The 23,996-nt window shown below is 49.9% G+C and overlaps 1 protein-coding gene across 2 annotated transcripts in view; it reads right to left on the bottom strand.

Annotated features, from left to right (window-relative positions):
* LRRK1 (leucine rich repeat kinase 1) overlaps positions 1–23,996 on the bottom strand; it is a 105,007-nt gene that overhangs the window by 33,056 nt on the left and 47,955 nt on the right. For both annotated transcript variants that reach the window (XM_037053746.1, XM_037053747.1), the window contains exons 7-12: positions 6,609–6,835; positions 5,544–5,671; positions 5,272–5,435; positions 4,327–4,464; positions 3,495–3,607; positions 1,944–2,020 (exon numbers count right to left, since the gene is read on the bottom strand). In XM_037053746.1, coding sequence (XP_036909641.1) covers positions 1,944–2,020; positions 3,495–3,607; positions 4,327–4,464; positions 5,272–5,435; positions 5,544–5,671; positions 6,609–6,835 — 847 coding nt within the window. The remainder of the gene's footprint in view (positions 1–1,943; positions 2,021–3,494; positions 3,608–4,326; positions 4,465–5,271; positions 5,436–5,543; positions 5,672–6,608; positions 6,836–23,996) is intronic.

Raw genomic sequence — 23,996 nt, 5'->3', positions numbered from 1 at the left:
TCTGTCACGCCTGTTGCTCCCCGTTGGCTTTAATGAGACGAAAGTGTTCGTTTCTCTTTCCTCCCACGTGAAATGCCGACCTCTGGACTCAATTTCCAAAGTCCCAAGGCCCTTTGTTTGGAAAGGGGGCAGTTATGAGATTCCTCATTGTCTTCCCCGACTAGTGCGGTTCGGGGCCTTTGCACGTCGCCACGCCGTCTGAATGTCCTTCTCTGCAAACTGTTCACATCCACTGCCCATTTTTTTTACCTGTCTGGTTGCCTTTTTTAAAAAATGAATTTGTAAGCAGTCTTTGTATATTAGAAATGCTAGCCAATTTATGTTGCAAATATTTCTTCTGAATCTATTTTTACAAAGCTCAAGATTTGGGCCTTTAAAAAAAATGATTTCTGGATTTCCCACCTAGCTTCACAAGCTTTCAAATGTTATTATTTTCTTCTTTTCTTGTATTCGTATATCTGAAACCCAGGTGGAATTTAAAAGTATTTTATTTATTTATTTTTAGAGAGAGGGGATGGGAAGGAGAAAGAGAGGGAGAGAAACATCAATGTGTGGTTGCCTCTCATGTGTCCCCTACTGGGGACTTGGCCTGCAACCCAGGCATGTGCCCTGACTGGGAATCGAACCGGTGACCCTTTGCTTCACAGGCCCGTGCTCAATCCACTGAGCTACACCAGCCAGGGCCCAGGTGGAACTTTTGTAATTGACACAGGGTCAGAAATCGAGGGTTGTGACTTGCCCTTTCTACCTGCACAACGGTTCTACCAACACGATTTATTAAACAATAAAACAGTCTTTTTCCAGGAAAATGCAATACCATTTTTGTCACATATTGAACTTCTACATTGAGTTGGGTCTGCGTTTTGAGTCTGGTCTGTTTCCCTGATGATGTGTTATGCTTTCAATCACGTGAACACACTGGTATGAGACTCACAGACGATAATGGGCAAGAAGAACCTGTTTTCCTAGGAATATTGTCCGCTGAGCTGGCCTTGCGGCGTGACCAGTACAAACAGCCTAGGGAAGGCTCTGTTTCTGACGAGTTTGGGGGAAGACCCCCACTAAGTCCCACTGGACTCTCAGCCTCGTTGGGACAGTCTGCAGGCCCGAAGGTGGCTGCGTTCCCACGCCGCTTCTTCACAAGATCCCTCAGTGTGGCTGTAAGAATGTCACAGTGCTGCCTGCAACCCTGCCCCCCACCCAGGGCCGGGTGGAAACCTGGCTGGCCACGGAGCAGCACCGTGGCCCCATCAGTCCACCCTTGTGCCTCAGCCTGAGTTGTGTCTCCCCTGTGTGGCGGTATTAAGAGGTGGGGCCTTTGGGAAGTGATGAGGTTAGCGGAGGCCATGATGGGGTTAGTGACCTTATCAAAGGAGACACAGATAGTTTTGATCTTTCTCGCTCTCTCTCTGCCATGTGAAGACACAGCAAGAAGGCAGCTGTCTGCAAGCCAGGAGGAGAGTTCTCACCCCTAACAAACCACGCTGGCACCCTGATCTCGGAATTCCAGCCTCCAGAGCCGTGAGGAAATGTGTTTCTGTTGCTCAAGACCCCACCCCACCCCCCAGTCTCTGGTACTCGGCCAGGGAAGCCCAGGCGGACGAAAACACTGGGGGAGCCTCAGCTTCCTCATCTGTAAAGTGGGAAACCATGGCCCGTGCCTCATGCTGTGCGGGTTAAAGAAAGACCAACAGGTGTAAGGCATCTGGGGCAGTGCCCACAGGCAGCAAGCCGTCCACACACAGTGGGTGCTACAGTCGTCGGGTTGCAAAGGGGGGGAAGGGAGTTTCAGGATATGCAAGCTACGTGTGTCTTGCAGGTTTTCCAGTCACACTTGAACCTCTCTAGCATTCCTACATGGCATTGCGGGGGAAAAAACCCCATAGAAGGACAGCAAGGGACCCCTGCCCAGCATTCTCACCTCCCAGCACCTACGCACACACCTGTCTCGGTCCCTGAGCGCTGGCGCCCTCTGGTGGTGAAAAAGGAAATACGCTTTGTTTTAAGTCCGTCTTCATTTCTGTTGGGAGGGAAAAAACGTCAACATTTGAGGACAGCAGGACAAAGACCTTACTCTTTTGGCTGTGACTATATCACGCGGAAGCATGCGAGGAGAAGGGAGAAAATTCCATCCTCACAGTGTTGGGCCCCCTGCTGCTGACGTGCGAGCGTCGGCAGCTCGTTGCACCAGTTGTACTCGGGAGTCTCGGGGAAGAAACAGCCAGAGGAGGTGACCTAAGTAACGCAGGCATGACCGGCGGTTTCCATTCCCACACTTTTCCATCTCAGGCAGGTGTGAGTGCTTTGGTGCCTGGCGGGGATGCCTGTTCTGTGGCTGTGACTTTTTAGGCTGCTTCCCAGCCGAGTGCTTTTTTTGGGGGGGGTAAGCTCTGCTGAAATGCCACAGAGGTGACCTTCAGCCCCAGAATCTGGCGGGTGGTCCCCAGGGCCCCAAGGGCCACCTGGGCTCACCCCCAGATTGCTGCCTTTTTATTCAGTCTTGGGGAGGGGGATTCTTTGTATTCAATATGTCGGAGGCCTGTCTGGAAGAAGTCCAGCCGTTATTATTATAAGGGGGACAATTTGCACGACAGCGATGTAACCTGGCAGACGAGGAGAGTGGACTGGAATGCGCATGCGTGAGCAGTGACCCATCGCTGTGCTCGTCAGTGGGGGCGGCAGACGCCATTGAGTGAGCCCGTGTACTGCGTGGCCCTCACATTCAAAACGACGGAGTGAGTAGAGCAACACATTTGCATCAGATTTTGTGTTACGCTTGAACATTTCTCTATGGAAACTATTCGCATGACTCAGAAGGCTGAGGCCATGGTGATTGGCGGCTTCATCACCACAACACGCTTGCTCAGGCATCACGTTTTGTGCCAAGTTCTTCTGGCAAAACATCACATCACCCAGGTGTCTCAGCCCCCCTACAGCCCAGATTTGGTGCCTGGAAACGTCTGGCTTTTCCCAAGACTAAAATCACCTTTGAAAGGGGAGAGATTTCAAACTGTGGATGAGATTCAGGAAAATATGACGGGGTGGCTGATGGCAACTGGGAGAACGGTGTGAGGTCCCAAGGTGCCTACTTCGAAGGGGACTGAGGTGTCATCGTCTTATTTGAATGTGGCCTTATTTGGAGATGAGGTCTTAACCGAGGTCATTAGGTTAACTCGAGGCCGTGTGATGGACATTAATAGAGCCAGTGCCCTTACAGGAGAAGGACATTAGGACGTGGGCACAGAGGGAAGACCATGTGGGGACACGGAGAAGACAGCCACCTGCAAGCCAAGGAGAGAGGCCTCAGAGGTGATCAACCCTGCTGATGCCTTGACCTTGGACTTCCAGTCTCCAGAGCTGTGACAAATAAATGTCCCCCAGCCTGTGACACTTTGTGATGGCTGCCCTAATAAACTAAGACAGACATGTCCCAAGGGACTGCTCGACTGCGTCGTGCACATTTCAGAACCTGCCTGGGACAGAGGTTTGCTTACTTGCCAAACTGGTTTCTGGAGAGATCCAGGGTCTTCAGTTGCCGGCAGGTCCACTTCTCTGGAGGGGGCACGGCCACCAGCTGGTTTCCCTGGAGCCTCAAGGACGTGAGGACCTGGGACAGGGAGGGAGGGGGGCAGGGATGCCACTGAACGTTGACAGAGACTGGAGAGAAAGGTCAGTTCCCCGGGTGAAGTGCCGCCAAAGGATGACACCCAGTTTAGCTTGACTGAGATTCCACAATGCGGGCTCACGCGTGTCCTCAGACTCGATAAACTATATCCCCCCTTTTCTTTTCTCTGTCCCTCCTGCCCCCTCTTCCTCTCTCCCTAGGATCAGTGAACATGTCCTCCGGTGAGGATAAAAAAAAAATCGAGAAAGGAGTCCCGAACTGGTGGGGAGGGGCTAGGGAACACCTAGGCTTCTGGGAAAAGCACTTTCCTGAACTCACATCCACAGAAGCTTCCAGGACGGCCACCTCTGGGGAGGGTGGCAGGGACAAGGAGGTCCTGAAAGACAGTGTTGTCTTGGCCTTAAGCTCCCTACACCAGCAGACCTCGGTGTTGCCTGAGAAGGGGCAGAGCCAGAGATGGTCAGACAGAGGGGCTGCTGGGCTGTGCTCACAGTGTTCTACACTAAAGAAAGTCCCATAATCCTACCCTCCTTGAGTAGGAGATTTCATTTTGCATATCAATCTTTGCACATTCGTTTGGGCAGTTGAACTTTCTTTTTTGGTCTCAGACACTCAGGAGAAGTGCGCAGACCACCCTTGCAATGGGGACTAATTTTTGCATGAAAGCTGGACACGAGAGCCCCAGGCGCTAACGCACTTACGTCGAGCTGGAAGAGCCCCGGCGGGACTTCCTTGAGAGCGTTTTCTGAGAAATCCACGTCCTTAAGGTGGTTTTTCCAGAAGATGGCCATTCTGTCCGGTAGGTACTCCAGGGCGTTGTGGGACGCTCGGCAGCACTTCTGGCCATTTCCGGAGGAAGAGAAGGAGGTGTGAATGAGCTTTTCGAATGATCATCGGTGCCGAGGAGAAAGACTCTCCTGATTTGATTTAAAAATAAGACCTGTACCCCACAATTCTTCGACTGAAGAGGCTGCAGAGTGTGGCTGTGCCGGTTTCCCGTCCCTGCTCCCAGGGACGATGGAAACGGGTTCTCAGGGGAGACACCGGGGGCTCATGACCCTTTTCCTCCGTCCCAGAACATGCGCCTCTTTGTCCCGGGAGATAATGGGACAGCTCAGGCCCGAGCTCCAGAGAGCGGCTGGATTCCCACACACGGAGGTTGAAACTGGCCATGTTACTGCTGGGGATGAAGAATTTCCCACTGTAAAACCAACAGCAAGAAAACACAGCTGCTGCTTAGGCTGTTCCGTCTGCTTTCACGAGCAAACTTCCCGAGAAACAAAAACACCATCTCCGCGGCAGTGCGCTGGGAGCAGATTATTTCTTCTTTATTCTAAGTGTGGCTGAGAGGAACTGAGACCTCTCCTCTCTTCCACCTTTTTGGGCAGAAGCCATCCTAGGCCGGATGCACAGGACGTAAATGTGCAAAGGGCTCTGAGTCTCACGGTGCAAATCCCAAGCCAAGAGCCACTTGGTCTGGCATTCAGGGGAGTTACCTGCCTGGGACACAGCCAGCTGCTGGCTGCTGAGTGACATTTCTGGTCTCTCTAACACGGGGCCAGCACTCCCCGTGACCCAGTATGGCCACCAAAGGGGAGCAGGCGAGACAGCGCCCAGCCCTCCGTGACTTCCGGTGTAATACTAACCAAAGGGCAGGCCCAGGCATCTGGAAACATCTTCAGCTTGTTTCTGGAGACATTCAGATAACTGAGTGACTTGAAAGAGTGAAGGAAAATCATAGGGAGCTCCGTCAATTTATTGTCAGAAATATCTAGTTCCTGTAGTTTCCGCAAACCAATCCAGTTAGTGGCTGCGGAAGGAAAAAAAAAAGAAAATACGAATTGGTAAAAAAAAAAAAAAAGAGCCCTGCCAGGAAGAAAATGATGGAATCAAGTCAGTGACGGACAGCAGAACATACCGCTTTCTTCTTCGAACAGTTTTTCTAAGTAATTTTTCGAAGCGGTCAGTTTTTGGAGTTTGGAGAGGTGCAGGAGTCCCGGGGGGAGATGGGACAACTTGTTGTTGGAGATGTCGATTTCGAGGAGCCTGTTGTTGGGGAAGAAGGACGTCAAGGCTTCAGGAAAAAAGAAGCCAAGCCCCGCTGTTACAAATTTCTGTGAACACAGGGGTGCCCGTTTCCTTGTACAAGGCTTAAAGCACAGGCATGGAAAGTGTAGCGACCTACTTTTTCCTCTTTGCGTTAACTGTTACCATGGCCCGTGGAGACAAAGGAAATCCAACTCTCTTTGGGGGGCCCTGGTCTCGCTGGCCAATGGGGACAAAAGCCCTTCTCATACACGGGATAGCTGCATGAACTAGTACCTTGAAAGCTGCCTTCAACCTTCTGGACCCCTGAGTCTGGCCCCATTTACAGACCCCCGCAGGGCCCCCACTTGGATGGCACGTGCCTTTTAGATTTTTGTGTGCAGAGTTTTCCCACCTCCACCACGGGTGACTGATACCCTTTCTTTCTCTTAGAGCTTTAGCTTCCCAAGGGCTCCCCCAAGAGGGGACAGAGCTGCCCACACCTGCTTCCTGCTGCTGGCGCCCTGCTGAGTGAATGTGCCCCCGCCCCAGGGCCCTCCCTCACTTTCCTGGGGAGGTGGGGTAACAGCCGGGGGTCTGGGCTTCACAGCTTCCACCAGCCCCCTCTGATTCCTGAATGCTGGATGGAGAAGTAGGCGGTGCGTGGCGGGCAGGTAGGTCCGCCAGGCCACAAGGGGGCAGTGTACACTCGGGGGCACGCAGACCACCCTGCTCTGCGTTCCCCTGGACGGGAGGTGGGGTCCGTGTCCCTAAGACGGAACTTGTGTTAAAATAGGCAGAGCTTTCTTCTCTCAATTCTACTGAAAATTTGTTCTTAAAACCACAGGCTACGGTCCGGGAGCCCATGCCAGAGAGGCCGGTGCCAGCAGCTGGGGTGCACACGGCACCCCGGCGCCCACCACTCACACCCTGAGCACCTGCGATGGGGGAGGCCCACCTGGAACAGATGATCTCGTCTGATGACTGCACGCCCGGCAGTTCGGCCAGGTGGTTGTCTGAGAGGTTCAGCTTCCGGAGGTTGATGAGTCCCCAGGGGATGACCGACGGGAGGGAGGAAAGGCAGTTGGCGGAAAGGTCCAGCTCCGTGATCTGGCAGGAGATGTCTATGAGCCAGTCGATATCCACCCAGGGCAGCTTGAGGTGGGACCATTTCACACGCAGAGCCTGGGCGTGGGAGACAGGGGAAGAGCACCCGGGGCTGGTGAGCGCAGGGCAGGTGTCAGCTTGGGATAAACCAGTGATTTATTCACGTTGTGAGCTGGTGGGAGTCCCGGAGGTTGGGATGACATCTGGGGGCTGGTATTGGGGGCAGGTAATCGCTGCACAGCTCCAGCTACTCTCTCCCCAGCCGCTAGAGGGCGCATGTTTAATGTCAGGACACAGAGCGTCAGGTCCCGGCAGCCATGCTCTGCCCAAGCTTGGAGAAGCCTTCCCAGACTGTGAAGAAGGCCGAGGACCAAACCTGGGTCTTCTGACCTCTCTTTCCTGGGATTAGAGCTGCTGTTGTCATGATGCCACCCGCAGTGCTGCTTCCAGAGTGACAGACTAAATACATGAAACAACAGTGGCCAGACCATCTATAAAACTGGAACTTTGATTGCCCCCCTCCACTCAATCTGCAGCAATCTGCTCAGGAAACCACCCCCCTTATCTATAATAAATAGCCCAGGAAGCCAGTCCCTTAGTAACCCAGACCTGCAGGACAGCAGACTGCTTTTAGTAACAATCCAGGAAGTTAAACAGTGATTTAAATTTGTTTTTAATTTATTGATTTTAGAGAGGGGGGAAGAAAGGGAGATAGCGGGAAAGAAACATCCATGTGGGAGAGAAACATCAATCAGTCGCCTCTTGTGCACTCACTAACTAGGACTGAACCTGCAACCTAGGCATGTGTCCTGACTGGGTATCGAACCTGTGACCTTTCAGTTAATGGGCCAATGCTCAACCCGCTGAGCCACATCGGCCAGGGAATAAACAATAACTTTTATAACAATCAGCCCCCAGTGTCCAGGACTTGATTAGTAACCGACAGCTTCCCTACTTTTCGTCCCTGCTTCCAACTTAGATCAACCAGAAAAAGCCAAACAGGCACCCCAACCAATCACAGAGGGCACCCCTCTTCTAGCGGGCGCCTCCAGCTTCCCCATCAACAGCCGCCAGTCACCCCCGAGCCCTCCCTTGTACACTCTCACCCCTCCCCACCCCTCTGCCTGCTTTTGAGTCTCTGCCGAAACTCAAGTGACTAGCTGACTCGCCGGTGACAGCAAGCCCTGAATAACTCGCCTTCGCTTTTCTCGTCTGCCTGGCGTTCATTCTTTTCCACAAGAGGGAGCCAGAGAGGCCCGCCGTTTGCTGGTGTGAGATGGTAAGAGACCCCAAACACACAAACACATAGGAGCAGGGCTTGTCTCTTTCTTTTGGATTATCAAAGAATTTGGAGGCTCCATTAGGTTCCCCGGGCGGAGGAAATTGGCTCTTTCCTTCGTTTCTCCAAAGCAACTGGAAATCCGTATCAGAAAATTAGAGAAACAAACATCAGCGCCTCGCAGACGGAAAATGTCACAGCCAGGCTGAACTGCGGGAAAGACACCCATGAAGTGGCCTGAGTTTTCTTTCTCAGCGGCAGAAGACAGACTTCCCGAGATGACCACTAGGTGGCGCCGCGGAACTCGTCTTCATCTCCTTCTCGGCTAAGTAACCAGAATCCGAGAGCCTGGGACCCTTACGGGCTCTCAAAGCTCTGCCCGGTCTTTGAACCGAAAATAAGGAACTCTCCGTGCCTGTCTCCGTTAGCCTGGACAAAGAGGGAAGAATGCTAGCGTGCTGGATTTGGGGTCAAGAGAATGGAGTTTTAGTCTCAGTGATTTGTTTTGGTTTTGGTTTTGTGTTTTGACAAGCCGCTCTGCAATAGAGTCATTACACTTTTTATTTTGAAAATCTTCAGAATTGCAGTCAAGTTGAACTGGTGCCCAATGAACAGGGTACCCCTGTGCCCTTCACCTAGATTCTTTAATTGTTACTATGTTGCTACTTCTACTTTCCCCTCTACTCACCCATGGCAACACATGCTTTTCATTATTTGCTGAATCATTGGCAAGTCAGTTGTAGGCAGCCTAGCCCTTTACCCCTAAAGAGTCCAGCACGTCTCCAGGAGTCCACCACTGTACTTAGTTGTCACGTCACTTTTCCATAATCCACTTTATGTCTGTCTCAACTTTGGCATTACAAGTTTTCCAGTCATTCCAGTTGCCTGGTAGAATGTCCCATAATCTGAATGTACTCAACTTTGTTTTTTAAAGTTTAGTTAGATTCCAGTTAGGCATTTTTGGCCCACGTCAAATAATATCGAGTCCTTCCATTTGCAACCACCAGGGGGCCCCCGATGGCTGGTTACTACACTGTTGGTGATGCCAAGTCTGATTCCTTGGTTCAGGTGCCATCTGTCAGATCCCCTCTTTGCACATCTGACTCTTTGTGAGTAGTCGGCAACCTGGGGGGTTGACAGTCAGAGACGAGTGAGCATCTTGTGTTCCTACGTCATTCCACCCGGCGGCTTTAGCATCCGTACTGATCCTGGTCTGCCTGAATCCATTAGTACATGGGTCACAAAGTGGTGATTTAAAAAAAACTACTGTTCCTTCTACATTTGTTACTTGGCCTCCTTCTACACAGAAACATATTCCCCCAGCTGCTTTTAATGATCGCTATGGACTCATTGATTCCTTTTTTTAATTCAAAGTATTATAATTCATTATTGCCACTATTTTTTTTTTGATGCTCAGGTAGTATGCAATTAGGCCAGTGGCAGGAAGCCCACTGGGGGGGGGGGCTCCCATTCCTTTGCTATCTCCCTATCAGGTTGGGACACTGCCTTGCTTCTGGGGATGACAAGGGTCCCAGTCTCCGCTGCAACTTTTCGAGCCCCAGCCCTTGAATCAGCTCTGGTTCCCTTTAGCAGAAAATGGTAGTTAGAGACCAAGATCTGGGTGCCAGGTGTGCTCAGTGGTGAGGAGGTGATGGGGTGATGTGCTGCTGGGGTGATGCTGCTTCCTGGCCCATCGACTGAACACACCTCTGTGTATAGCATGAGGGCGTGCGCAAGCTGCCAGTTCAAATCCAGCCTCATGGGCTTCTTTCGGTAATTCACCGCTGTATCACCCTTCGCCTGGTTGTTGGTGGTTTTGGTCTGTTCCCTAAGCATTTTGGACCAAGTGATGATGTCTATCCAGGTCACCTGTGGACCCAGGATTCTTTCTGGTGTTTTCAACAACAGTGGCCTCCATGGGAAGGCATGGAAGCAAATCCAGGAGCAGGTTGAGAGGAACGGTGACACGCTGGTCCTTGCAATGCCAAGTCCAGAAAGGCCCTCCAAGGGCCTGGCTGCCACCCCTTCCTGGGTTCTCAGAGACACACCTGGTTTCCAGGCCTCAGGCCAGACGGCTTCACCCAAGGCCCAGGTATCTAGTTTGCAGCCTGACCTTCCACTTACCCTGTGTGGCCACTGTGGTTACTCAATATCAAATGCATTGGGCCTAATCAGAAACGGCAGCCAAGTACAAGCAAGGTGAAGGGGACACCGGTTTTAGTCCTGATTTTAAACAACAAATATTAGGTGTCTATGGAAAGTGGTCTTCTTTTTTTTTTTAATCCTCACCTGAGGACATTTTCTCATTAATTTTAGAGAGAGAGGAAGCGGGAGACAGAGAGAGTGAGAGAGAACATCGATGTGAGACAGAAACATCAATTGGTTGCCTTCTCCTTCGAACCCCAACTGGGGATTGAACCCACAACCTGGGTTTGTGCCCTGACTGGGGATTGAACCCACAATGCTTCAGTCTAAAGGATGATGCTCCAACCAAATGAGCCACACTGGCCAGGACTACGGAAATTCTTATAACTAAATCTCTGCTGGACCACCCAAAATAGATAAAACAACAGAAAAGAATCAGACAATTGCTATCACATGAGCCAATTATGGTGCCAATGCCCTAAACGTCCTCAGAGGGTCACCTGAGATGCTGCTGTCCTGACAATGACAGTCTCCCTCTTTACCCGCTCCATGTCCTCTGAGCTGAGAGTTGCAGCCTGAGCTGCACAAGGACAGGGGACTCAGCTCAGCCCTATGTCTTCTTAACGGGGACCAGGGGGCCTTGGGCAAGGCTCCGTGTGGCTGAGAACCTTCCCAGGCCCTCTCCAGCTCAAGTCTCCTTAGAGGGAACTTGTTCCCTGATTTCAGGCTGCGCTAACTCAGCCCAAGGGTCAACTCCTCCATTCCAGTAAGTGGGGTGGCCTTCCAGAGCCCGACTGCGTGTGTCTCCAAAGCTCAGAGGCGTGCCTAGCATGTAGCAGATGCTCAATAAACCATTGTGTGTCGAGATGCACGCCCTGGAGACTGCAATCAATCTGTTCACGCGTCTCACTAGATAGGACATCCTCAAAATACCCAAGTCTGCTCAAAATCCTCTGCCTTCAGCTGAATATCTAGGCTTCTGTCGTCAGCTCTGTACCCTCGCGATGTGCCCCAACCACTTTTCATGTTTGTGCCCCGCGGTCCCCTCCACGCCCTCTGCCTGCCCTTGCATTCCTGTTGGCAGATGGCTCGTGGGGTTGGTGATTTGCTCCCAGTAGATGAAATCAGGTCATAGGCATACTCTTAGACCAGAGGATTCAAGGCCAAAGGGAAACTGCCAATGGAAGCCTAGAAAGTGCCTGTTTGTTTGTAAGCAAACTGCAGGGCACAGACTGTGGACCCGAGGCTGAAATTCCCAGGAAGGCTGGGATGCAGGGCAGCAGGAGGGGGTATGGCCTCGCTGTCAGGAACCGACTAGCCTGCATGCCAAAGGCTGCAGTGGGGTGGTCTGGGGCTGCCACTGATCCTCCTGGGATGTGGTTGTTATGGTGATGGGAGGATGCTGCGGGAAACACATGTCTGGTGGGCATGGACATGAGGACTTTTGTGAAAGCTGATTCCTGAGGACTGTCCTCCTATAGATGGCGGGTACCACGGGGTCACTCTGGGGTCCCAGATTTGCCGGCCGGGCTGGCCTGTGCTGTCTCACTCTGTCCGGCCTCTGCATCCTGCTCCGTTTTCTCCGCCCTGCAATTCACGGCCTTTCTCTCTCCCATCAAAAGCCAACTACTCCTGGAAATTCCAGTGCAAAGACCACCTTCTTTACTCCCAGCTAGAGTTGGGTTACTCCCCCCACCCACCATACCATAACAGGGATGCCTTGCACTTAACTTGTATTCCCACATTCAGCAACGCGTACTTGAGTATCACGATGTGCCAACGCTTGCGTAAGGCCCTGGAAGGATGAGAGATGCGGGTGCCGCTCGGATGGAACCACCGATCGGGGCGTTTGTGGTCCAGAGCGAAGAGCTGTGTCTGTGTGTGTGTGTGTGTGTGTGTGTGTACTGAACGTGCACCTGGCTGCCCTACCTCAGGGGTCTCTTGCCACAAGCAAAGCCAAGAATGGACACTTGCGGGAAACCGAGGGCGCTTCCTTAGTGGGCACAGTCCTATCAGCCGAAGACCGTCAGCTGGAAGGGAGTGGCTGTGTGTGCCCCTGAATTCCCCAGACGCATGGAAGGGGAGGAAGAGGACGCCGCTGGTTCCTAAAACTGAGTCCTTGCTAGGTCTCCCCCGTCACCACCCCGCCCCGAATTTCTGCAGGGTGGAAATCTGTTCAAATCCAGTAAAAAGCAGAAATCTGCAAACATGAGGACACGCAGAATACTGACACGTGGGTGAGAAGATTTCTGGGCTGGAAGGAGTTGGAAAAACATGGAAGATTTCTGTTTGGTCTTGGCCGAGTGGAAAAACTTTTATTTACAAAAGTTATATTGCTGCCTGGCTGGTGTGGCTCAGTTGGTTGGAGCGTCGTCCCATAGACCAGAAGGTCATGGGTTCAATTCCTGGTCAGGGCACATACCCGGGTCGCAGGTTCCATCTCCAGTGGAGGCGTATTTGAGAAGGCAGCCAATAGATGTTTCTCTTTCACACTGATTTTTTTCTCTCTCTCTTCCTCCCTTTCTCTCTCTCTAAAAGCAATGAAAAAATGTCCTCGGGTGAGAATTAAAAAAACCAAACTTATCTTCCGTTTTGTGCACAAAGATGACAGGGTGGCCAAGAGGAAGGAGGAGGGACGACGCACCATTAAGAAGATGGCAGTACACTTGACCTTGAAACCCAGCTGGGCAAGCTCCGAAGCCCTCGTTACTTATTTCTGTGTAATCCAGACAGGATGACAATAAACAAGGTTGTGAGGGAGGGAAGCCAGCAGCTGCATAATTAAATCCATGCACACTGAACTGCAAAATCAAAGACAGCTGGCCATGGGGAGCCCACCAATTCAAGTGCATGGTTAAGGCACGCCCGCTCTGGCCCAAACAGACGGAGAACACTCACGTTTGCCCTGAAGCACAAGCCTTTAACATTTGGGGCCAAATAGAAGGAAGTGCCCCTCTCCCAAAAGGCCTGGTGTGATGACTTATACAATTTGTTTTCTGAGGCATCGGGTGGCCAGCAGGATGGGTTCGAGAAAGACTGGGTGTAGGTAAGGGCATTTGACTTATTATGGATGGTGAGGTTTGGGGTTTATTACGGATGGTGAGTTTTCTGTGTAAGAAAGGCCTCCCTGTCCCGTGATATGGGGGCTGTGGTGCAGAGGGCCAGTCTCCTGCCTTTCGGAGATGCTTCCCGAAGCCACTGGGCATAAACTATCGTGGTAAGGAAGCTGCAGGGATGCAAAGACATCTGCTGCTTTCATACCCGCACGGCCTCTACTGGAGGAAGGAAAAAAAAAATACTTGTTCCACGAAGGGCTGGAGCCTACGGTCCTGCTCGCGGGGCTTTAACCTTGGCCGCTGGGGGCTGGCAACCGGGCCCCAGCAGACACGGAGAGGGATCCATCCTCTGCTCGAATGACGGGGACCTGCCCCAGTGGCTCTGTCAGGGGGTTCCAGTGTCACCTCCTTGGTCGGTCTCCACTGAGCCCACAGAGGAGAGGTCGGGCCTCTTCTCTCCGTGTCCCCAGCTCATTGTCCCCATCAATGGTCAGCACCTGACCTGCGACCTACGGCTGCTTGTGCAAGAAGCTTCCCCACCAGGGACTGTCAATCCCTTCACAGGCAGCCAATGGCGTTCGTCTGTTCCGTGAAGACGCATGTGTTAAAACAGGGTTGGGGGGACATGGGGAATGTTCTAGAATGTATTCCCGAATCCTCGCCCACATAAATCAGAACGTACTCACGACAAGGACAAACCAAAAGAAAACCCTGACCGTGAGAAGCTCAGAGCCGAGCCTGTCTCGGAGGACGCGTGTGGGCTCACCTGAGCGTGGTCGCCCATGGCAGAGGGGGAGGAAACACAGATGCGGGAGGCGTCACCTGAGGCTTCCAACACCCACTGCTCAGGTCCCGGCCCTCCGGCAGGGATGGCGCCTGAGGACAGACGGGGCATTTCACAGGGAAGGAGCCTGGCCCCGCACCAGCCCCGTGCCCGGGCAGGGAACATAACTGCAGCGCTTGGACCCAGGCCGAAGGCACTGAAGCCACAGCTGGAAAGCGGGCGTTACAAGCTGCACGTTCTCCCTCTCCCCACAAAAGGCATGTTTAAGCCCTAACTCCCCGGTCCTTAGAATGTGAGCTGAGTTAGAAATAGGGTCTTTACGAATCTTTTGTTACAAAACTCTTTGATTACAGAGGTGGTTAAGGGAGATGAGGTTACGATGAGGTGGTTACGGGAGCTCTCGTCCGCAGGACAAGGGGAAAGTTAGACACACGGGCGGACACACACAGAGGGAAGAGGCCGACGCAATTCAAAGCCCAGGGACACGAGCACCTCTTAGCCGAGACGTAAGATCCGTGCGAAATAGAAGTGGGGAAATAACTTGCAAAGCAACCTGTGACAGCATTTGAAACACTCAGCGCGGGGCAGTCTGCTGCCTTCAAGGGACACGCTCAAAGTCACGCCCTGGAAGTGGAGCCCCGGTCGCTCGGTAAGACCTTCCTGGCGGCTCTGCACCCGCACAGCATGTTCATGCTCCTGTTTTCCCATGGCCACCCCCCAACCCAGTGACCCCGTGAGGTCGGGCCCAGTTTGCACAGAAAGGGCCTCAGAGAGCCAAGCTGTTCAGAGGGAACAGAACCAGGACTGCAAATATCGGGCGCCTGATGCTCGGTCTGGTCCCTCCCAGGTTCACGTGGCCACAGAAAGGCTGGCCATGGCCAAGTTCAAAGGCATTAGGAGACCTTGAAAGTGACAAAGACAGACTCGTACACCCCCAAACACAGCCATGCTCGATCTTTCAGTTCCAACCTGGGGCAAAAATAAGAAAGTTCCAGGAAAATATTGGCAGAACATAACAGGTCAAATATACAAAAAGTGAATAGAAGAAGTATAAATCCGCCCACTACAGTAACGATGATGAGATCACCAAATGGTAGGGTGCAGGAGAACAAATTGTCTTCAAATAGACACGGGCTTGCCCATAAACTGATTGCTCTATTTTGCTGGGTGTTATGCGCACTTTTTGCCCAAACTTTTGAGGGAAAAATATGGATGCACATTATTCGTGGGCGGTACTAAGTCTGCATCTATATAAATGTCTTTAGTCCTTTTTCCTTTTTTAAATTTTATTTTTTTTTTTGAGATGGGAAGGGAAGGAGAAAGAGAGGGAGAGAAACATCCATGGGTGGTTGCCTCTCCAGTGCACCCCCTACTGGGGACCTGGCCCACAACCCAGGCATGTGCTCTGACTGGGAATCGAACTAGCGACGTTCGCAGGCCGGCCCTCAATCCACTGAGCCACACCAGCTGGGGCTGTTTTTAGTTCATTTATTTATGCTTATGCATTAAAAGTGTAAGCACTTGCCAGAAAGCAATAACAATACCCACATGTTCAAAAATAAATGCTCAAATTCCTTTATAATACAAAAAACAAGTTATCTAAATGTAAATAAATAAAACACTGAATTAAAAAATTAAAAGGAAAGTTTTTCCCCCCTGCAAGTTTGGGCCAAAAATGTGGGTGCGCATTATACACGGCAAAATATTGTACATTCTGAGCATGAAGAAAAAGTCAATAGGCAAGAGTAAAATGAAAAGGGGGAGGGACAAGGAAGGCAAGCCTCCTTCACGTCTTATCCCAAGACAAAGGCAAAGTGAAGGTGGAAAACAAGGATGAAAGTGGAACTCAAATTTATCCAGTTACTGGGGTCATAAAGACGCCCATTCAGAGAAGGCGCGGGTGGGAGAGGAAAATCAAGTCACCACGACGGAGTGTGTATTTCAGAACGCAAAGCGTCACGGAGTTGCGGGAAAAGTGTGCCACTCTGATCGCCTGTTTACAAAACAGGAAAGTGAGATGGGATGTCTGGGCCCGCCCCACTTAGCGAGAAACGCTCAAAGAAAGCTGGGAAATGAAAACAACTAGTCTGAGGTTAGAAAAGCCATAATGAAGCCAAAACGAGGAAGGTGATAAGTCAAGCCAATTCAAGGGTCTCTGGAAAAGGAATGACGTTAGCTGATAATCAATTGACTGGGTTAGAAAGAAAAGAAAATGTGCCCTAGTGATCTGGGCACAGAAACGACGATTAAAAACCAGCGGAAAAATCATTTGTTAACGTCTTCAACTGCAGCTGACAAACTACCAACGTTGGGATGCAAGATTCACTTACAAAATTTGCCAGTCTCCAAGTGCACAAGGAGAGAAAAAAACCAAAATCACGTAACTGAGGCGAATAAGGAAAATAACCAAAGATCACTCCCGAAGTGTCCCAGTTCAACCTATATTTTCCTCCAATCAAATCTTTCCATGAAAACATACTCCCTTAGTTACATAAATGATTCTGTGATAGGGGACTCCCTTCCTGTTGTGAGTTCAAACCTGTTCCTTCTTGCAAGGGCCGTTACAATGCGGGCCAGCGACACGCACGCCCCGGGCGCAGGAACTAGAACAAGATCTTCTCCAGTAGAAACCCACAGTTGAACCCAGAACTTTCTGCCTCCACGTGGGGTCCACACCGAGAAAAAACCATGGCAGTAATTCAGAGAAAACCGTCAGCAGGCTCTTAACCGGCTGAGTGCCAAAAAGCGTTTAATTGATCACTTATTCTTCGCTAACGTGGCTAAAACTAGGTACACATGATTTTTAAGAAAATAAATAACCCTGTGCTCCCCCCCCACAGTATTTCAGTCGTTCTTGTGAAAACAGGAAGCGTGCAAAATACCTCCTGTCACCAGTTCCAACTGAAGAGCTTTGCCAATAGCTGTTTGAGAGAGAGAGAAAAAGCAAGAAATAAAAACGCTCTCTCTGTAGTTAACTGAGCGACGTAACCTACTGTTGACAGAACTCTGTTTCCTCCACTTTTAAATACAGACAGAAATTTCTACCTCACAGGATTGTGTGGGAGATTAAAGTAGCAAGTTTGACAAAGTGCTCTGTTAGCGATGAAGACCTATGTAAATGAAGGGAGGTTACAGCATCTATAAAATTTCAGGCAGTCATCTAACCGCCTGTCCACTCATCCATCCAAACATCCATCTTTTCCATCTGTCTGTCCATCTACCTATCCATCCCCCCATCCATCCACGCAACCATCCACTTATCCATCTATGCATCCGTCCATTCATCCACACACCCACCCATCCAATTTCAGGCCCAATACTGAGGGGCAAACACAGGGTGACCAGAATTGTACAAGAGCCCTGTTTTGGAGAAGCTTCCAGTCAAACTGGGGTGCCCTGGGGTCGCCGGGCTGTGGGGAGAAGGCAGACACGCCACTTCCTGGCTCTGCGGTGTCCCCCCTCCGGTATGACAGGGATGGCACCGTCTCCCCTGCAGCTGGACATCCTGCTTTCTCTCCCCCAGTTTCTTCTTATCATAAACAGCAGTGTGGTGACGAGGCTGTGGCCCTCGCTTGTATTTTTCTCTTTTGAGTTAGATCCCGGCGGGAGAGTACAGAAAGGAAATACCCAGTGCAGAAGAGTTCACTGGGAGAAAAGAGTTTTAGGGCATCTGTCACGTGATGCCAATGACTTCCCTCACACACGGAACCCATTTATGGGGTCAGGGGCCAGGCGCAGCCGTGCCCCATTCTCTGAGACCCTGCCAAGTGCCTGACTCAGCGTATCTATTTACTTCTGCTAGTTGAGTGGCAATGGGACTGCATTTTCAAACTGCTTTCATTTGCATTTCTGTAATTGCCACTACGGTTGTCTATGTATCCCATGCTGTGATTTCAGTCTGTTCTGTTCTATGAAAATTAACGGTTCATTTGTCTGGGCTTCTTACCCAGAGAAATTGGTGAGCCACATGAGAGCAAAAGCCAGGGCTCTGGCTTGGTCACTTGCGAGTCCCCGGCCTGTAGAAAGAAGGTGATCTATAAATAGGTAATTTGCTCCTCACCTGACGTGTAATTGGGTCAATGGTCAGCTGGGGCCACTCCCGGCCAAGGCTGAGAGGCCGGATTTGCTGCCGGCTCCCCCTTCTGGGCACCCCACAGACGTGCGTCTCCCACCCAGCAGATCACGCAGATGCAGCAGCTCTGAAAATGAGCAGCCAGGGCACAGATGCAAATAAATGCCCCAATGGTGGGTCCCAGGGGGTTCTTAAGGTCCGTAAGCCAGAGCGCATCCCCCAAAGGGACAGCAACCACACCAATGACAACAATGATACTACTAAGAAAACAATAATACTACTACAATGTTCCTTTCCAGCGCAGCTGCCAGATTTGAAACCATTGGAGACTTTGCAGAGGCAAGCAATAATTTCCCCCCGGAGTTGTTTCAAAATTAACGTCAGCCCTCCTCTAGTGTGGACACGCCAACCAGCCCTCTCTCTCGGCTGAGCGAGGACAAACATGGGTATTCCTGGCACCGCTGAGTTTCCCTGCTCCTTTCTGGGTGTGCCGGCCTAGATGCCTGCTTATTCCTCACGGCAACAGAGCTTACGTGGACAAGACGGCCACCACAACAGAGGCTGTCTCATTCAACATTCAGGCAAGAGTCTGGTGGCTTTTCTGCGGGGCAGGGAATGGCTTTGGACAGGTGCCCCGTGGCCTGGCTTTTGCTGGTTTAAAAGTGTGTCCGAGACCACGTGGTACGGCCTCAAGGACATTCCTGAGCAAGCACCCACACGACCTAGGCAGACCATGGAAAATCGACGTGGGCTTGCTTTCCTGCAGTGCCCACTTTGCTGTCAGGAGCAGGTTCTAGAAGCCTGAGGGTCAGGTGGTACCTGACGCAGAGACGCAGGGGAGGACTCTGAACCTACCCTGACAGCAATTACAATTACAATTCATAAATAAAATACCAATGAGCCAGTGGTGCAGGCAGACCACAAACACACACGAAAACAAGACGACTACTTCAGCCAGGTGACCACCACGAACGCCAGCAAAGTCAAGGGCATACACAGTGGCAAAGCACCATTTTTATGCCCGCCCCTGTCTAGGATTCTGAGCCAAAAACGCCTGTTCCACCTTCCTGGACACCTGGAAAGGTAGGCACGCTTACCTCTGGCCTCCGAGTCATCGCCGGACCACCGTGCACTCACCCCCTCTCTTCCACCAGCAGTGGGGAAGGAAGGCGCCGTCGCAGGTCAGAGACGAGGGCGGCCAGACACGCTCCCTGCAAGGCACTCGCCTTTGACATGGACTTGAATCACAAAAAAAGAAATGTGCCCACTGCTTTGGGGAAGCGAGGGCGGCCCTTATGACTCATGCTGCACTGCAATTTCTTTTTCTCTTCTGATTCCACCCTAAAGGGCCAAGGAGGAGAAACGCCACCTCGTTCGTCTCTTTCTTGACGTTCACAGAATGTGATCATCACTTCTGCGCTCATTGGCTTTCTCGGCAAACGTAGTAGCCGTTAGCTCATAGAAAAGAGCATACATAGACTTGCCTGCCTGCCGACTACGACTTTTAACCGTAAGCCCAGAAAGCCAAAGTCACCAGGTCTCAGCCTTGGGAGCACACTGTATCTCCTGGGGAATTTCAAAAAACTACCCCTGCAGGGGCCACCCTGGAGATTTGGACTCATACAGGGCGTGGCCTGCGCCTTGGGATTTTTAAAAGTGCCCAGGGACTCCAAGGTACTGAAAAGCGTAAGAACCATTGAGCTCCGTGAAAAAATCTGGAAGGTTCAGCTCTGGAACCGTGAAACGGGAAAGCCCCGGGTTCAGGAGACTGAGGCCCTCGTCTGAGCACCACTGTTTGGGATTTGCTGTCCTTGAACAAGTAATAAAGTGTCTCAAAATTGTACTATTTTCACCTGTAAGACAGGTTATAGTCTCTGAACCTCTCGCTCAGGTGATAAGAAAAGGCTAGGAAAAACATTGAGCATGTGTACGTGGAAAGGTTAGATGACCCCTATTTCCTTTTGTGACGTGAGGCTAATCTCTAATATTTATTGAGAACATACTATGTGCCAGGCCTTGAGCTAAGTGCACAGCTGCTCTCCAGGATGAATACGGTAACTACCCCTGCTTTACAACTCAGAAAAAAGAGGTAACAAGGTACAGAAAGTAGAATATCAGTATTCTTTTTATTTTCTTAATCCTCACTCAAGGACTTTATATTTTTATTGCTTCTGGAGAGAGAGGAAGGGATGCTTCTCCCTCTCACCAATGTTTCTCTCTCTCTGGAGAGAGGAAGGGAGAGAGGGAGAAACATTGGTGAGAGGGAGAAGCATCCATTGGCTGCCTCCCATATGTGCCTGCGTGCCCTGACTGGGGATCGAACCCACAACCTAGGTATGTGCCCTGATTGGGAATCAAACCTGTAACATTTTGTTTTACAAGATGACACTCTAACCAACGAAACCAACCACAGCAGCCAGGGCTAAAAGAAATCTTTAAAAAAATAAATAAAAATCACTCTGGCTGGTGTGGATCTGTGGATTGAGCTCTGACCTGCGAACCAAAGGGTCACTGGTTCAATTCCCAGTCAGGGCATCGGCCTGGGTTGGGGGCCAGGTCCCCAGTAGGAGGTGTGCTAGAGGCAACCACACATTGATGCTTCTCTCCCTCTCTCTCCTTTCCTTCCCTTCTGTCTAAAACTAAAATAAATAAAATCTTATTGATCAATCAATCAATAAAAATCAAGCTAGCAAGTTCCTTCACAAGACCACTAGAATGTATAAATCCCTGTCCAGTCTAATGAAGCTCAAAAGAGACAAAGCAAAACTGTTCAAAACCATAAATGAAAAGAGAACATAGAGAAAAAGAAAAAAATACAAGTAAAATGTAAATGCCACACACCGGGACGGCAAATTCAAACATCTAAAAGAAATGAATCATTTTCTACCAAAATTGAACCTCATGAAGTATAAATAAGGGGAGGCAGGCAACCTGAATTGACTAACGATTTCAAAAAAGCCAGACACGAAAGACCAGTTTTATCTAAGTAATCTTTAGCCACGGGAATTCCTATGCAACTGTTCCATGTCAAAGTAAGATAGAAAGTTCCCCACATGGTTTCGTAAAACCAGCTTATAGGAAAATCTCACAGAAACAATACATATACAAAATTATAGATCCATTCAGCTATGCATATAGAAACTTGTAAATAACGTATCAGGAGACCAAATCCAGTAGTAAGAAAAAGCCAATTAGCATTCATTACAGAAATTAAAGAGTCAACATTCATCATTGCCATTCATTATATTAATAGATAGAGTAGAAGAGCCACATAAATACATGAATGCGACCCCAAATGGGACTTGAAAAACATCAGCAACCGTTTCTAGTAAAAGCTCTCAGCAAAAAGAAATACTTGGAAACTACCTAAATGTAACGACAGCCTATTCACCAGAAAATCTTCGGCAAATGCCCATTAATGGCCGAGGCCAGGACCTTTAGAAATCAGGAACAAGAGAGAGAAACCAGCTACCATCATGAGTATTTAACTTCGGAAACTTCTTATTATTCTTGTTATTCATAAGAAGACACGAAACACAGTAAGTTATATACATGTTAGAGAACAAGAGATGAACCTGTTTTGAATTTGCAGGTGGCTTGGCCGTATACCTGTAAGTCTCAAGGCGCTCTCCTCCAAAACTACAGGGATTAATAAGAGAAGTTGGTCAGGGGGCTGGATAAAACATGAATAAACCAAGGAGCTTTTCTCCGGACCAGTAACATTAAGTTGCAAAGGGAAACACCAAAGAATTCCATGTAATTCCATTCAAATAGTGCCCAAAACAACAGAGCAGACACAAACCAGTAAGACAGGCAAGGGGCCTTTACGCAGAAAATGTTAAGAATGTCACTGACGAACATAAATGAGCACCAATGGAGTCACCACGCGGAATGGGCAAGAAGGGAAGAATGCACAATCGAGATATTTTGGGCAAAATAGAATGAGTAGAAAACTTGCATTCACAGGTGGTAACCCAAACAGTATGTCGCTTGCCCGGGAACACACGAGTAGGCCGGGGGCTCAGTCCGGAGAACCCCATGAGGCGTGCAGGTGTGTTGTGGGGAAAGTGACAATAATGATGAGACTTGACTCCAGACAGAAAGGGAAGCCCACCCATCTAGACTCTCCCCCATACCGGATCCACAAATAAGTAGCAGAAACTACGAAAGCTTACAGTATAAATCCATAAAATGAAAATGCTACGAGCTTCTAAAAGAATATTTCCATAACACGGAGGTGCAAATGACCTTTTTCTAGAATGCAGACGCAGGAAAAGGTAGAAACGATAGATCGGGTGTTTGTGTATCTCTGTCGCTGCAAAAGCTAACAGACAAAAGAAAAAAGGATAAATGGCAAAACATACTGGCAACAGGTACGACAAATGGAGGTTTGAAATCTCTAATATGCGAAAGGCCCTACAAAGTGAGACAGAGAGAGCAAACAACCCTTCAGAAAACAACCAACAAACAGTAATGGTCAACACACGTAGGGGGAATGCAAATAGTTCATAAAAATGGGAAAAGATGCTCGCTGTTATTCATTTCAAGTACGGATTTCGAAACAAGATCTCACTTTCACCCATCGGAATGATAAAAATGTAAAGGCTTCTTGCGGGCCAAGAGGAGGGGACAGAAGCTGCCGCATATTTCTGGTGAAGGTGTGAATCTCACAACTTTTTAGGAAAGTGAGGCCAAAGCAGTTCACTTTTCCAACTTCAATCTATATAGGAGGGGGGACCCCCCCAACAGAACTGTCTTCTGGAGGGTGGGCCCCTTGTAGTCCAGCTTCCCCCACTAGGTGCGTGTTCCAGGAACCCATCTGTATCTGTGTGCCAGCTGGTGTTGTTGTGAGAGGCTGAGTTCAGCTTCAGTGATTTTTTTTTTTTTGAGAGGGGAAGATTCTTTCAACGTGTTTGCCCATTTCATGATGGGTGATTTATGAGTGCACCTGCCCACACCATGCTGAGTGTCCAGCAGTTTTGGACCTAAAAAGGCATGCCCCTCAAGCCCCATCCTCACTATTCACCTGATCTCACCCTGAGCAACTTTTTATTTGTTTGTTTCCCCAGATGAAAAAAGTCCTCAAAAAAGGAAACATTTCACCGACGTGGAAGCAGGGAAACAAAAAACGGCAGAATGACTGACAGGCATCCAAACCAACACGTTCAAACCTGTTCCGAGCAGTGGAAAAAAAGTCTCCACAGATGCAGTGCATCGAATGGAGGGTCCTTTGAAGGTGACTGGAGTTTAGACATGTGAGAATAGACATCATTTTTAATAAATAAATTTCATTTTTCCAGGAAGGGGGTGGTTGACCCCTGTAAACAAATATCCCAGAAAACCAGGCTACAGTACAAGGGAGCAAACCCTGAGATAACCCACACGTCCACCAATCAGAGAAGTGCCCAGCTGTCCGAGCTACATTCGCTCTGCAGATTTAAGGCTCGCACCTACCAGGGTGGCTTGTGGGCCCACTCCCTGACCTGCCGGGAGTTCGGATGAAGTGCTGAACTGAAAAAGCCAAGCTGAAGATGACGTAAGCGATGCGATCTTATTTTTGTCATGAAAACGGAAAGCTAAAGATAAAACTAAAACCCCGTGAGTGATTTGTCCTGTTTTATTGAGATGTCATTGGCATCTCACACGGGGCAAAGGTAAGGTGTTCCCCCGGTGGATTTGACACATTTATTTATTGCAGAACGGCCCCCACCATAGTGTTCGCTGGGGCCTGATTCATGTCACCAAACTGCTGTTCCTTTTTGGTGGTAAGAGCACCTTAGATCGACTGCCTTAGAAATGTGTTATTAAGATACATAAGATAGTATTATTCGCTACAATCCCAATGCTATGCTTTAGATCTCCAGAACTTATTTACCTATTATTATTACTATCCATCATCTGAG

The sequence above is a fragment of the Sturnira hondurensis genome, unplaced genomic scaffold (genome assembly GCF_014824575.4).
Source record: "Sturnira hondurensis isolate 20B ecotype Veracruz unplaced genomic scaffold, ASM1482457v3 Scaffold0007865, whole genome shotgun sequence".
Taxonomy (NCBI): domain Eukaryota; kingdom Metazoa; phylum Chordata; class Mammalia; order Chiroptera; family Phyllostomidae; genus Sturnira; species Sturnira hondurensis.
The sequence above is the reverse complement of the archived record's forward strand: the minus strand, read 5'-3'. Positions and strand labels throughout refer to the sequence as shown.